This window comes from Polypterus senegalus, chromosome 13 (assembly GCF_016835505.1).
Source record: "Polypterus senegalus isolate Bchr_013 chromosome 13, ASM1683550v1, whole genome shotgun sequence".
NCBI classification, from domain to species: Eukaryota; Metazoa; Chordata; class Cladistia; order Polypteriformes; family Polypteridae; genus Polypterus; species Polypterus senegalus.
In genome coordinates, this window is record NC_053166.1 from 54,677,210 (window position 1) to 54,694,197 (window position 16,988).

General features: G+C 36.0%; 1 protein-coding gene across 2 annotated transcripts in view; it reads right to left on the reverse strand.

The window, feature by feature from the left end:
* The window catches only part of rnf130 (ring finger protein 130), a 149,566-nt gene that overhangs the window by 59,343 nt on the left and 73,235 nt on the right, over positions 1 to 16,988 (reverse strand). For both annotated transcript variants that reach the window (XM_039776140.1, XM_039776138.1), the window contains exon 4: positions 12,999 to 13,249. In XM_039776140.1, coding sequence (XP_039632074.1) covers positions 12,999 to 13,249 — 251 coding nt within the window. The remainder of the gene's footprint in view (positions 1 to 12,998; positions 13,250 to 16,988) is intronic.

Consider the following 16,988-nt stretch of genomic DNA (forward strand, 5'->3'; position numbering starts at 1 on the left):
TAGACAGGCTGCCACTAGCGTTTGTAATTTAGTGCCTGCCCATATAAGGCCGTCCATCAGCGGCAATCCAATACAAACATTGCCGGTAAATATTCACGGGTGAAGGACTGTGCTTATGCAGAGGAAGATGAGATGGTCAGGGTGGTGTTTGGCACAAACTCATTGAAACTGCGAGAGAAATTTTAAGTGCGGGTCTTAGCTGACATTACACAAGATGGCACCAGCACAGCTGGGAACCTTCGATGCAAGAACACCAAGCGGCTCACGTGAACTGACGCAGTGCACAGACAAAAAGCAACAGTTCCAAAGAGTGCTGAACAAAAACCGAATTACACAATTGAGAAGGCAGCAAAAAAATATGAAGCATCTGATACATACAATCATATTCATAAGTGCAGCTACTGCGGAAACAAAGCACACGGTGGAAAAAGTGAATGTCCCGCTAAAGGAAGACGGTGTAAAAAAAAAAAAAAACCCGTGCATGCAGTTTGTCACATCTCAGATAAAGAGGAAGACGAGCTGTTTATTGATGCAGTAAGAAACTAATCGAATGAAACCTCTTATCTTTACAACGATTGACAAACACGGAATGTAACTTGAACACAACACATCGTACAAATACGACCCTGATTGAAACAAATAATGATAATCAAATCCTTGATGACAGCAACATTCAATAACACTCACAAAACAATTACAGTAATCCCTCCTCGATCGCGGGGGTTGCGTTCCAGACCCCCCCGCGATAGGTGAAAATCCGCAAAGTAGAAACCATATGTTTGTGTAGTTAATTTTATATATTTTAAGCCCTTATAAACTCTCCTACACTGTTAACGTTATTAGAGCCCTCTAGACATGAAATAACACCCTTTAGTCAAAAGTTTAAACTGTGCTCCATGACAAGACAGAGATGACAGTTCTTTCTCACAATTAAAAGAATGCATATAGATCTTCTTCTCTTCAGGAGCAGAGAATTTCAGAGAGAGAGAGAGTGAGTGCTCACAAAGAAAAGCAAACAATCAAAAAATCAATACGTGTGCTTTTAAGTTTGCCTCGGCATTTTTTAGAGGAGCGTCAGTATCTTCTAAGCAAGCAGCCTCTGTGCCAGCAGCCCCTCCGCTCACATCTCCGTCAGGCGAAAAGAACGTCAGAGAGAGAGAGCGAGATTAAAGCAAACCATCAAAAAATCAATAAGTGTGCTTTTGGAAGCACTGCAATAAGCGGCATTTTAGAGGTGCGCCTGTATCCACTAGGCAACAGCTTCTGTGCAAACAGCACCTCTGCTCACAGCCCTCCGTCCAGGCGCAGAGAATGTCAGAGAGGGTGAGATAGAGGCAGAGACAAGCAAACAATCAAGCTCCGCGTGGGATGCATATCTTATAGCATTGAGGAGTTTTAGTTAATATGTAATACATGCTCTGATTGGGTAGCTTCTAAGCCATCCTCCAATAGCGTCCCTTGTATGAAATCAACAGGGCAAACAAACTGAGGAAGTGTGTAGCATAAATTAAAGACCCATTGTCCAGAAAATCCGAACAAGCAAAAATCCGTGATATATATTTAGATGTGCTTACATTTAAAATCCGCGATAGAGTGATGCCACGAAAGTCGAAGCGCGATATAGCGAGGGATTACTGTACTGTATATTGACAATCATGTTACGTTATTTTTAAAATGTTCCCTTTTCTTTTTCATAACTTCTACTTCTTCACTGCGATACGCGGGTGTATATATATATATAAATGTATATATATACCCCGATCTACAGTACATACTCTCGCATAGACAAGCCACACGCTGTGGCTAATTTAGAGTCTTCGCCTCTAACACCGACATTCGAGGTTGATTCCGAGAGGGATGCACTGAGTATGTACGCTAGCGCTACCCGATTCATTTTACCTTCGCATCTCCTTGGTTTGGGACGTATGAAAAAATATTCGGTTAACGCAGAATCATGTTACGCTATTTTTAAAATGTTTCCCTTTCTTAGCACAAGGACAGCTGAGAAGCTTCATGCATGTACTCCATAACGCGTTAAAAAAATAACGCATTTAATCACACTTTCAATTCCAAGCAAACGGGAACTTTTGTCAATGCATGATTTCCTGGTACATCCATTACACTGATGCACACATCACAGCTACAAAAATGTTAGAGTCGGAATAAAGCGCGTTCTTACGACTGATCATTTCACTACCCGAGCAGCGTTGATAAAAGCATGGTTTTGTGCACACTGAAAAGCAAGCAAAATTAGATGCATTACAGAAAGCGGACTTTGTGGCTCTTACTGGGGATCATTGGACTTCCGTGACCGTTAGTAATTCTAATTACATCTAATTACAAAATGTTCAATGATCACACTGTTTTAGCCTAATGTACAAAATAATTTTGGCTAATGTTACTCAGAGTTTAAAGATTAAGTTGGTCAAATTACCTTTTATGTTTCTGACTTATTTTTTTAAGAAGAAAAACTGCACTTTATGTTGAAATTTTGGTTATTATTATTTAAAGACAATACTATTCTGAAAATGTACTTAAAGTACTTAAACTACCACTTTATTTTTAAGTCTGCCCAATTTTAACCAGGGATGATATTTTTGTTTCTGTTTTGAATTCAAATGCAGTTTAAAAGCATTTTTTTTCAGAAATTAAAACAGCTTCAGTTTACAATATTCATGTCCATGTCTATTATTTGATTCTGTCGCCCACTAAAACCCTTTTAAATTAAAAAAAAAAAAAACATTTGCGATTTGGGGCAAATTTGCGTGTACAATTACATACGATTAATCAAGATTAACTCTTACACAGCCTCTAATTAATTTTTTTAATCCTATATATATATATATATATATATATGTAGATTTGTAATATTTTTTCAATGTGTGTATATATATATATATATATATATATATATATATATATATACCCCTATATATATATATATATATATATATATATATATACACACACATATACCAGCAACACTCATGACAATGACAAAACAATTACATTGTCAAACATGTTACATTATTATTAAAATGTTTCCTTTTCTTTACTTCTCCGCTGCCAATTACAGGTATTATTATTCTCTCTATATATATATATATATATATATATATATATATATTTATATATATATATATTTATATATATATATATATATATATATATATATATATATATATATATATATATATATATATATATATATATATATATATATATATATATATATATATATATATATATATATATATATACACACACATACACACTGTGTGCACAATTATTAGGCAAGTGAGTATTTTGACCATATCATCATTTTTAATGAGTATATTCCAAGCTGTATTAACTTGAATGCTTATTGGATTTAAGCACGTCAGGTGATGTGTATTTGTGTAATGAGGGAGGGTGTGGCCTAAGGAGATCAACACCCTTATTAGGCAGCTAGTTTTCCTCAGGCAAAATGGGCCAAAAAAGAGATTTAACTGACTCTGAAAAGTCAAAATTGTAAAAATCTTTCAGAGGGATGCAGCACTTTTGGAATTGCTAAGATATTGGTGTGTGATCACAGAACCATCAAACATTTTGTTGCAAATAGTCAACAGGGTCGCAAGAAACGTGTTGAGAACAAAAGACGAAATTAGCTGCCAAAGATTTGAGAAGAATCAAACGCGGAAGCTACCAGGAACCCATTATCCTCCAGTACTTTCATATTCCAGAGCTGCAACCTACCTGGAGTGCCCAGAAGTACAAGGTGTTCAGTGCTCAAAGACATGGCCAAGTAAGGAGGGCTGAAACCCAACCACCACTGAACAAGAAACATAAGTTGAAACGTCAAAACTGGGCCAAGAAATATCTGAAGACAGATTTTTTCAAAGGTTTTATGGACCGATGAGATGAGAGTGACTCTTGATGGACCAGATGGATGGACCTGTGGATCAGTAATGGCACAGAGCTCCACCCAACGTGGAGGTGGGGTACTGGTATGAGCTGGTATTTTAAAGATGAGTTAGTTGGACCTTTTTGCATTGAAGATGAACTCAAAATCAACTCCCAAACCTACTGCCAGTTTTTCGAAGACACTTTCTTCAAACAGTGATACAGGAAAAAGACCATGATTTTATGCAGGCCAATGCTCCATCACTTGCATCGAAGTTCTCCACTGTGTGGCCAGCCAGTAAAGGCCTTAAAGATGAAGGAATAATGACATGGCCCCCCTTTCTCATCTGACCTAAACCCTATCGAGAACTTGTGGGCACTTCTTAAACGCTAGATTTACGGGGGAGAAAAACAATACACCTCTCTGAAGAGTGTCTGGGAGGCTGTAGTCACTGCTCCACAAAAAGCTGATCGTCAACAGATCAAGAAACTGACAGACTCCATGAATGGAAAGGCTTATGACTGTTATTGGAAAGAAGGGTGGCTATATTGGTCATTGATTGATTGATTGATTTTTTTTGAAATGTCAGAGATGTTTATTTGTAAATTTTGAGGTGTTTGTTTATTATTCTCACTATAACAGATGAAAATAAACAAGTGAGATGGGAAAATTTTCATTTTTCCTTTAGTTGCATAATAAATCTGCACACTAATAGTTGCCTAATAATTGTGCGCACATATGTATTCCCCTGATGATGTTCACACTCACATTTCTGTTGTGAAACATTCAGGTTTCAGGTTTATTAACATTTTGGATTGACTGATAGCACTGTGTTTGTTCCATATTAAAATTAATCCTCAAAAATACAACTTGCCTAATAATTCTGCACTCCCTGTATACACACATACAGATATATATACATATCTATATCAATGACAAAACAATTACATTAACAATCATCTTACGTTATTTTTAAAATGTTTGCTTTTCTTTTTCATAACTTCTTTAACACACTACTTCTCCGCTGCGAAGCGCGGGTATTTTGCTAGTAAAAAATAAACTTAAATTTTAAATATCCCAAAAGATTTTGCTCTCCATAAAAATATATCCTGTCAAAATTACAGAAATTCAAATATGAACATGCTTCATAACAAAACCTGGAAATATAAATAAAATTTGTTCTTTTCAGCAATAACAAATCAAATCATTCAGTTGTCTTTGCTCTTATGGCATTTTATCAGAGCTGGACGCGTGGCATCTTTTTTTGGCAACAAGTTCGTTTGTGTGTGGTGTGAGGTTCTGTGTTGTGGAGATTGTCAGGATGGACTGCAGGTGCTCATCAGTGAGGTGACTCCTGTGTGCTGTTTTGTTAGTCTTCATCACTGAGAAGAGCTTCTCACACAGATATGTGCTACCAAACATGCACAAGGTTCGAGCCACATGTAGACGGAGCTGGAGCATTTGTGCGGGAATGGAGTGAATAAACTGTGCGGGCCGTGCAGATTCGTACTTTGCCTTCAGTGTGCCATTACACTGCAGCTCAATCACCTCCATCTGAATCTGCACAGGTGCAGTTTCCACATCGACGGCAAATGGGTTGCGAAACAACTCAAAATTCTTTTTGTTCTTCAAAGTCACCAAAGCGACGTGCATGAACTCAGTTTATCAGCAAAGTGCGTATTTGGGAACACCATTGTGCCGACTTGGTTCAACATTACTTGGCAACAGGGAAAGTGGGGCAAGTTGCACTGGTGCATTTGTCTCCCCCATAAAAGTAGCTTCACTTGAAATCACTTTGTGATTGTGCACAGCTAAAAATGTCTGCTGAAGTGTCAGATTCTTCTTTAACTCTTCTGCTTTTTGTATCTTGTGCATTGCATTCAGGTTATCTTGATGTTTTGTCTCACAGTGCCATCTTAGATTAAATTCTGTAATTACAGCCACATTAGCTCCACAAATGAGACACACGGGTTTACCGGCAATGTCAGTAAACATATACTCAGCCTCCCATCGGTTTTTAAAGGCTCTATGTTCAGAATCACCTTTTCTCTTCGGCATCGTGTGGGCTAGCTTCGCAATAACTTGCGGCATCATCAGCTAGACTTGATTAATGCGGTAAGTGCGCGGCAAGGCAGCTGAAGCGCTGCATTATGGGATCTGTAGTTTATTGTGTTACCAGCGCTCATATCCCGGCCATTAATAACAATAATACAGTATATAAAATGATCTCGCGGGCCGGATTTAATTACACGCCGGGCCGGATGTGGCCCATGGGCCTTGAGTTTGACACATATGGACTAAATAGAACTTGAAAAGAAATATTTTTTCGAATGTGATCGCAATTCAGATCGAGTTGACGCGCACTACAGTACATCGAGCCCGCGTGCTATTGTGGTTTTGCCTGTGTGCCTCAATAAGTAACCCTCCCCTCGCTCTTACTTTTTTACTGTTCATCTAATGAATACACTAAGTATGGCTTTACCAAAACAATCATTGATCGCGAATAAAGTATCCATTATTCATAAAGCTTCAATTGGTGATCTTTCTTTCTGCGTTAACCGCATATTTTTTTCATACGTCTCAAACCAAGGGGATGCGAGGCTAAATTGAAATGAGAAGCGCGCGTACATACTTAGTGCATATCCTCTCGGGAATCGAACCTCGGCGCTAGAGGCGAAGCCTCCACTATTGCGCTACGGCGTGTGGTTTGTCTATTTGAGCGTAGCAGTGTAATTCGGTTTTTGTTCAGCACTCTTTGGAACTGTTGCTTTTGTCTGCGCACGCGCCAGTTCACGTGAGCCGCTGAATATGGTTTTATATGTCACTCGCTCGCTTCTAATTGTTTCGCTGCCTTCTTAATTATATAATGCATGTTTTCTTCAGCGCTTTTTGTAGCTCTTCCTGGTTTTCTACGTAATACGTGTTTACGTGAGAGACGTGAATATCAAAACCAAAAAGTAAACAACGTATATTGGCAACATGAGGTGTCGATGCCCTCTCCGACCATCAGGTACACACCGGCGCCGTAGGGACACAGATGATGTTACGCATTTAAAATTTTTGTCGCGCAGGCATACCAGCATACCAGTTATGTGCACCCCTGTATATGGGTATCAATTGTATTGACTTTATTTACATAGTTGAAACTTTTTCTAACAAACTACACAGAATATTATATATGTTTAGTGTGTGCTGGAAGAGTGTAGTGTCAATTAATGACAATGCCAATTCACAAATTAGGACTCACAAAAGGCACAACAGGTCTAGTGAATATAATTTCACTGTAAGCAAAAAAACAAACCTAATGTACCGGTTTTTAAAAAAATTATAAGAATGACATGTTCAACAGTGAAAGAGACTATACCAAAACCTTTACTCTCTGTTCTCATGTAATAGAATTTTGCAAAGCTACTGTATTTGTATTCATCAGGGTTGTAAACAAATATACTCTAGTCATCTGAAAACTTTATACCCTCCAGTAAGTCAATTTCTGTCCTCATTCTTTCCTTAAAAATCTCCATCATCTTTATGAAAATAATGTATGATTATATGCAGGCACTTTTAAATAATACCATATTGGATTCTGTTCATTCCCAATTCATTTCTGTCTCTCAGCAATAACTATTAATTTGATGAACTTCACACATACAGTGTAACACATCTTACCATGTGATACAGTCATTAAATGCAATAATTTCCCCCAAAGTGCCTTTGATTTTAATTGTGAAACATAGCAATCAAAACATTTTACTTGCTAACTGCTGCCCTGGGATCAGATGAAGCTATTGTATAGTATTTTTTCAAAATCAAGGTGTCTTTTAAAAATGCTTAAATAACATCTCTTATGTACTGGAATTAGTGTATAATGTTGATGATTTTATTTGCCGTTTGCTCGATATGTAATCAATTAATGGATTAGCAAACTAAACGTTAAATTACTATGAAAGGTATAAATAAATAAACTTACATTGATAGGAGAAATGTTTAGAGAGCTTAATAATGAACATTATCTTTTTTATCTTACAGGCACTGGCATTTAAATGGAGAGCTCCTAGAGAGAGATGACTGTTAAATATTTTATTAGGCCTCCATTTTAAGACATCAAATTTTCATTAGAGCTCTTCTGACCTTCAAAGCACAAAAATAAATAATGAAAAGCAATAATAAATGAAGACAGAAAGGTCAAAGAACAGTCCAAAAAGCAGATTTCAGAATATTGTACACTCCAGTGTTTTCATTAGATTTAATGTCACATGACACAATGAAGTAATTTAACTGATGCTAAATTATATTTATTAAAAACACTGAACTTATAAACCAGTCAGTCAGATAATATAAAAAAAATAACGCACATAACACTATTCAAAGGTAAACTGTAAACAAGGATTTAAAGTTAGGAGTTATGGGAGTTGATTTTCCACAGATATATGAGTATTCCATTTTGTGGTGAAAGAAATGCACCAGTTAGTTGGCCAAGCAACTAAACAATTCCATAGAGGATAAATTGGATACTGTACATTTAGAAAAAAAATATATTTAAAACAAAAAAGTGTACTCATTGATGATATCATATCATGATCAATGGTGACATCTATTGGTCAAGAAGAAAATCACACAATTAACAGGGAGCCCGGCAATGGTGTGTCATCGATGTTAATGAAACAAATACATTAGCTGGCCGAATGCAACATAAGTCAAACAAGACAACTTTTACTACAGCAAGTGCAACCTGTGTTCTGCACATATCAGTGAGTACAATTTAAGATTACAGTTATAACTATAATATATATTATATATTATAATATAACTAATATTACCACTGTCAATGCCAGCTGAAGTTATTTAATATGGCACAATAAAGTCAGATGACATCTGCTGTAATATATATAAAATATAAGCAAGACAGCTAGCTAAGATAGTAAGAAACATAGTTAACTTCCTAAATACAGTTAAATTCCCACTTATCCAGTAAATGTAGTAACTAAATTTGAAATAACAAAAGACTAAAATTACGTTTTGTTAGGTCTTCATAGATAAAAGGCAGCTAAACTAACAACAAATATCCATCTTATTTTAATATGCTAGAACAGCAGCAGATTAAAACCACCCTTTTCAAAGCTGCTGTGTTTTGTGCTAAAATATAATTTATTTGCAATTAATGTATGATTATTATTATAGTACTATTTATTTGTTTATACTCTAGATGTATATGATAACTATTGTGTTTATTTCTTGGTGATTACTAATTTTCTTCCAACCCTACGACAACCACTACTCCAAATTTCTGAAAACTCAGCTTTATGCCAATGCGGCATATTTTTTAAAAAGCCACAAATTTGAAATGAAAAGGATTGTGACAGAGGTAGTGCTGCAGTAACTCATGGAGTTAAGAGTTTAAATGTGAAATGGTAATGTAAAATGGAACAAAACATAAATGCTCATTGATGGAAAAAAAAAAAAGTCATACAAAAATAGTTCAGCGTCTCCTTGCAGGTGATAGGATTAATTTGGTACAATTGTCTGATATACATGAACAACTAAGGCCAGATGTAAAGTTAACAATGTAATCTTGATCCAGATACAGCATCGGCAAATAGAACATGGTTAACCATAACTACTGTATATCTATCCTAAATATTTAAAGACACTGCCCAGCTCAAGTAATACCTGGATTTAATGGCTCATGTGTTAAAAGGCTTCCATCTATAATTTGCTTATACATAGGAAAGGACTGTATAGAGTTAACTCAAATGTGATTTTTGTTGAGCAGTGTAGTACAAAATCGTAGCTATATAGTATCATTGCAATAGTGCACTACATTAGTTCCTGTAGACACCATTTAAAGACTGTTCGGAAAAGTAAGCAATTCAGAAAAAACTAATCTTGTAGAACATGCTTCTTACTTCCAATGATCTCAAGTCTAACACTTTCGAGTATTTGTCTCTAAACCACAGTCATGGGGAAAAAACAAAAATAGACACAAAGAAATATTTTGTGTTTAAAATATTAGCATATATCAAAATTTGAGCTTCAAACTGTACCACAGATTAAGGTGATATAATAAATATAATGCCACATTTACGGTTGATTCAGAAAAGTATTTAGACCCCTTCACTGTTTTTTCACATTTTGATATGTTGCAGCCTAGTGCTAAAACATTTAAACTCATTTTTCCCCAAATCAATATCCCGGAATGATGCAGTGAAAACAGGGTTTTAGAAAATTTTCCGAAAATAATGAACTGAAATACCACATTGACTCAAGTATTCAGACCCTTTCCTATTGCACTTGAAATTTGTTCAGGTCACCTCATTCTACTGAAGATCACTAAGATGTTTACACACAGCTTGTTTTAATCCATCAAGCCATGAAGTTGAAGAAACTGCCTATAGAGCTTAGAGACAGTATTGTGACAGAACAAAAATCCTGGGAAGCCTACAAACAAAATCTTGCAGCACTGAAGGTTTACAAGATCACAACAGTTTTCATAATTCTTAAATGGAAGAAGCTTGGAACAACCACAACCTCTCCTAGTACTGGCCATTTGGCTAAACCGCACAATCATGGGAGAATGGCCATTGTAGGAGAGGTGACTAAGAACCTGAAAGTCACTGTGGCTGAGCTCCAGAGAACCCGTTTGTAAATGGTAGATTCTAATGTTAGATACTTAACAGAACCATCTTTGTAACACTTCACCAATCTGGTCTTTATGAAAAGTGGCCAGATGGAAGCCTATTTTCACTAAAAGGCATATGAAAGCCCACTTGGGGCTAGCAAAAAGGCAACTAAACAACTCTCAGACTGTGAGAAACCATTCTCTGTTATGAAGAAACTAAGAATAGTACCATCTCAGCAGGAAACCAGGCACCATGCATCACCTGTGAAATACGAATAGAAGGGTGAAGCATGAAGGTGGCAGCATCATGCTATAGGAGTGGATTTTCACTGCAAAGTACCGTAAGTCTAGCCAATGTTAAGGAAAAGCTAAATGAAGCAAAGTACAGAGATATCCTTAATGAAAACCAACTCCAGAGCACTTGGGACCTCAGACTGTGTGAAAGGTTCCCCTTCTAATAGGGCAATGACTCTCAGCCCAAAGCAAAGAAAATACAGGAGTGGCTTAGTGACAACTCTGGGAACATCCTTGAGTGATCCAGCCAGAACCGGGATTTGAACAAAATTAAACATCTCTAGAGTGACCTGAAACTAGCTGTCCACTGATGGTCTCCATCCAGCGTCATACAGCTTAAGAGGACCCGCAGAGATGAACAGCAGAAATTCCTCAATTCTACTGGTGCAAAGCTTATCTCATCATATCCAACATGACTTTAGGCCACAATCACTGACAAAGGTGCTTTAACTGAGTAAAGGGTCTGAATGCTTGTGTCAATGTGATGGGTCAGTGTTTATTTTTAATAAACTTGCAAAATTTTCAAAACTCCTGTTTTATTTTGTTAAGCTTTGGCATTCAGTGTTGCTTTATATAAGGAGAAAAATAATTTACATGATTTTAGAACAAGGCTGCAACATAGAAAAATGTGAATAAGTGAAGGGGTTTGAATATTTTTCTAATCCACTTAACATTTGGTCCATTGCATAATTTAAATAAACATAAATATAAATTTCACATGTAGAAAAAGTAAGCATACTCCTATATTTATTACTACCTTAAATAGCTCAAATTAGAATCACATTATCAGATCAGGTGCAAATGATAATAACATCACTAGCGAGGATCTCAGAGGAACCAGTCTTATTCAAATCTCAGACATTTAATTTGGTTTGCTATTTGTTGTATGTGGTACCGCTCTGCCTAGATTGAACAAGCTCTCCGAGAAGATTATAGATGCCCATCAGTCTAGGAAAAGATTTAAAATAATCTCCAAAAAATTTAAATCAAATATTCCTCTGTTGTGAGAGGAGAGAGAGTAGAAGGTTTCAAACAACTGCCAACTTGCCCAGGCAATGTTCAGCTCTAGAGAAAAATGCTTTCATTAGACAGAGGCTGTACAAATTAGATCTACATAGGAAGCATGCCAAGAAAAAAGCTGTTCTGCAAAGAAAGAGCATCAGGGCAGGATTAAAGCTTTCTCATAAACATCTAATCAAAGACTAGAACATTTTGAACAATGTGCTCTGAACAAACATGACAGGTATATAGTTATTTGGCCACAGAACCTGAAGAGTTATGTGGCAAAATCCAAAGACAGCATTTGGCCAAAAGAATCGGATACCAACTACAGTTCATGGTGATTAAAATGTTATAGTTTGGAACTGCTTTGCTGCATCCAGGTTTGGGCAGTTCACCATCACAAAATCTACTATATGCTTGAGGATAATGCGAGACCAATTGTCAGAAGACTGAAGCTCAAACGAGGACTTTGCAACATGACTAAGCATACCAGTAAAAATACCAAGGAATGACTGGAAAGAAAGAAATGGAGGATTCTGGAATGGCCAAGTCAAAGCCTAGGTCTGAGTCCAATAAAGATGCCAAGTTCAAGACTGATAGACATATAGAAAACACCTACTCTAATGGAGTGTATAGATCCAAGGATGTACTTACTTTTTCCACAGACAGAAAAGTCATCTGTTCATTTTGTGTTGAATGAATTATTGCAAAGTAAAATTGTATTGTCTCCCCCACCCCCACCAGTTATAGCCCCTTTATCTAAAGATACTGTTTAAATGAGGATGAACTCTTTTTATGTCCATGTTTTAGTTTAAAAAAAGAAATGTAAACTTGCTGGAACATCCTTGTGATGGACCTTTGGCCTCATTATAAACATTGTCAAAAATCTTGTTTTCTATTCTATTTCAAAAATCTGTTCATAATACATGAGGTGATATCCCTTTCTTAACGCATTATAAAACTGTCATTCTACTTTATTCACAATTTCTATTACCTACATCTGTTCTTTCCTTTTCAGCAAAGGGGATTTTCTTTGCTATTGTCAGTGTAAATAATGCATTGTTAAGATAGCTTTGAAAAGCTATAATATGCATTGTGAGAGACATCTTCCTAATAATTAAGAACAGCATAAAATAAACTGAATTATTAACTGCACATTTCTAATTTTTATTAAAGAAAATAGAAATCACAGTCTTGAATTACCTGATTCCTATCGCGAGCATTTGCATAGCGAATTTTTTGGATGAAGTAGAAGATAAGCCAGGCTGATGAAATTATCATGAGAACAATGAAGGAGATAGAGACAAAAACCAATGAGCCACGGTTGAAATTCTTCGGCATACCACGAGTTCCAACCACGATGGACATGATAACAGTAAGATTCTTTTCCACATAGCTCAAGATTTCTTTGCCTTTGGACTCTGTAATCATCACTGCTACTGTATCTCCAGTACCTGAAACAAAACACAGAATTATTTCTATTGCTTTAGTTATCTTAAGTCATTATCAACCCTCTATTTTATTGAAAAAAAAAACATAATTATCACATATTCCTTGAAACATGCACGATTAGTTACTCGTGTATTGGCAAGAAAATTGTACAGTATTTTAGGTGTGTAAAAAATTAACACACACAAATCAGTTTCTAATAGATATCTAAACCATACAACAGTTTAAAGCAGTGTAACAACTGCTATACAGTAAATACCTGTATAATATACAGTATAAATCATCAGCCCAGTATATTGCTTCCGTCTCTAATGAATACATATGGAGTACAGAAAAAGTCGCTCAACTGGTTAACATCTCATCAAAAATGATAATAAGGCTTGAAAAAGAAAGAATGTCACTTAAACTTAGTCATCATGTACCAATTACTGGCCAGAATGTAAGAGAAAGAAATCTTTGCAATCAACAATTTAAAATACAGAAAAGCCCACCTTTACTACAGACACCATAACATAACAGACTTCAAAAAAACATTTGAGAGTTGAGATAACAGCCAAGCAATTCTCCACTGACCCAATGATAATGGATTACTATATTTAAATTACAGTTAATATCAGTTATCATCAATTGACACTTAAGATTTGAGCAAAGTGGAGACAGAGAATATGACAGAATTTTACAAATTATCTAGAAATTACTCAAGTCAGGTCAACATATTATTCTTAGTGGAAACTTTTAAAAGTGACAAATCAAACAATTCCAGAAAAGCATTCTAGACTAACTACTGTACCTGCACTCATATTGCTGACATATGCAGCATATGTCCACAGCAGGGCTGTAACATGCATATAAATTTCTGATTTAATTTGGAAATGTAGTACAATTAAAGAAAAAAAGCACTTCAGAAATTTTCTGAAAATCTTTGCTTTACATCAATTTATAGAGTATTACTAAAAAAACATTGCAGGATTATTCAGATTCCCATCTTGTATTGAAACATTATTTCCAACAGCAGCCAATTCAATTATATTTCTTCCAATGAAACAGGAAGCTTTATGCCCAATGAGTATTAAGATGACAATGGTGTTTGAAGAAAAATATATACTTTATCAAGAAGCTAATTTTAAAATTGCAACATATACAAGAGGATTTAAACAAGTATAAAAACATAGAAATTGAATGTACAAAATATTTTATTACAATGATCAAGGAGTAGTTCATTATTATTGTTCAGAAGATGCCTTTATTGAAAGTGACTTACAAAAAATATGAGTAATTTAGAGATGGTCCAATTGAGCAGCCAACAAACTAAATTGGCCGACACTAAGTGGTAAATTGGTCAAACACAAAAAATTATTTTTCTAACAATTGAGAATTTAGTTGTAATGCTCCTTTACAGGAGGTATTATGGTAGTTGAGCTAGCACGTCTTATTTTTTTGTTACAAAGTTCCTGTAAACAGAACAACAATGGAGATTTTACCAGAGAAAAGACAGGAATATTAGCGCCTTAATTAAAGCAAATTAATAAACTGAGAAAAAAAGGAATCAGAGTCATCATTCTATGCAATTACAAAAGCTACTTCAGACTTTATTTTGTCCTTTAATTAAAACAAACACTGCTTGTCTGAGTTTGAGCAGTGAGCGAGCTTGTGTTAAGTACAGCATCTCACATTTAAAATTATAAGAAAAGATAAAGAATTTGAAATTGCTGCTTAGTAAACAATAGGCTTTCTACATTAACTGTAAAATGTCTTTTCTTGTAAGCATTTTAGTCTAGTATCTTCTTGAAAAAAACATCTTATGAACAACAGATACTGTAGATATGCAGCTTTTTTTTTTTAAAGATTTGTACTGTGATTATTATATGTCTGTGTGTGTCATACAGTATACGTTTTGCCATGAAACATGTACTGAATAATTAAAATGGAAAACCATATCTGGAATTACACCTCAAAAATTAAGAACGTCTAGCTGGTACACTGAAAAGTAAAATCGTAAGTATGGAAAATGCAACAACAAAAAAAGCTGTACTGTACCTATAAGTGCATACATATTTACATTTAAGCAGAGTATAACTGCCAATATCAATTAATTGAATCAATGTGTGGAAATTGTACACTTATTTATATTTTTAAATTAGACATTTTATTGGTGAAAACTATTTTTTTTAATTATGCTTTGCTATGTTACAGAAGAAATTAAACAACATGACAGCACATAATTATCTATACTAATAAAAGGCAAAGCCCTCACTGACTGAGTGACTGACTGACTGACTCATCACTAATTCTCCAACTTGCCGTGTAGGTAGAAGGCTGAAATTTGGCAGGCTCATTCCTTACAGCTTCCTTGCAAAAGTTGGGCAGGCTTCATTTTGAAATTCTACGCATAATGGTCATAACTAGAAGCTATTTTTCTCCATTTACTGTAATGGAGTTGAGCTCGAAAGCCGTGGGGGGGCAGAGTTTCGTGACATCATCACGCCTCCCACGTAATTACGCAGTACGTAGAAAACCAGGAAGAGCTACAAAAAGCGCTGAAGAAAACATGCATTATATAATTAAGAAGGCAGCGAAACAATTAGAAGCGAGCGAGTGACATATAAAACCATATTCAGTGGCTCACGTGAACTGACGCAGTGTGCAGACAAAAAGCAACAGTTCCAAAGAGTGCTGAACAAAAACCGAATTACACTGCTACGCTCAAATAGATAAACCACGCCGTGGCGCAATAGTAGAGGTTTCGCCTCTAGCGCCAACGTCCGAGGTTCGATTTCCGAGAGGGGATTCACCGAGTATATACGCACGCATTTTTATTAATTTTACCTTCGCATCCCCTTGGTTTGAGACGTATGGAAAAAATATGCGGTTAACGCAGAAAGACAGATCACCAATTGAAGCTTTATGAATAATGGATACTTTATTCGCGATCAATGATTGTTTTGGTTAAGCCATACTCAGTGTATTCATTAGATGAACGGTAAAAAAGTAAGAGCGAGGGGAGGGTAACTTATTGAAGCACACAGGCAAAACCACAATAGCACACGGGCTCGATGTACTGTAGTGGCGTCAACTCGATCTGAATTGCGATCACATTCAAAAATATATCTTTTCAAGTTCTATTTAGTCCATATGTGTCAAACTCAAGGCCCACGGGCCACATCCGCCCGGCGTGTAATTATATCCGCCCGAGATCATTTTATATACTGTATTATTGTTATTAATGGCCCGGGATATGAAGCGCTGGTAACACAATAAACTACAGATCCCATAATGCAGCGCTTCAGCTGCCTTGCCAACACTTACCGCGTTAATCAAGTCTAGCTTATGATGCTGCAAGTTATTGTGAAGCTAGCCCACACGATGCCGAAGAGAAAAGGTGATTCTGAACATAGAGCCTTTAAAAACCGATGGGAGGCTGAGTATATGTTTACTGACATTGCCGGTAAACCCGTGTGTCTCATTTGTGGAGCTAATGTGGCTGTAATTACAGAATTTAATCTAAGACGGCACTATGAGACAAAACATCAAGATAACCTGAAAGACCTGAATGCAATGCACAAGATACAGAAAGCAGAAGAGTTAAAGAAGAATCTGACACTTCAGCAGACGCTTTTACCATGCACAATCACAAAGTGATTTCATGTGAAGCTACTTTTATGGGAGACACAAATGCACCAGTGCAACTTGCCCCACTTTCCCGGTTGCCAAGTAATGTTGAACCAAATCGGCACAACGGTGTTC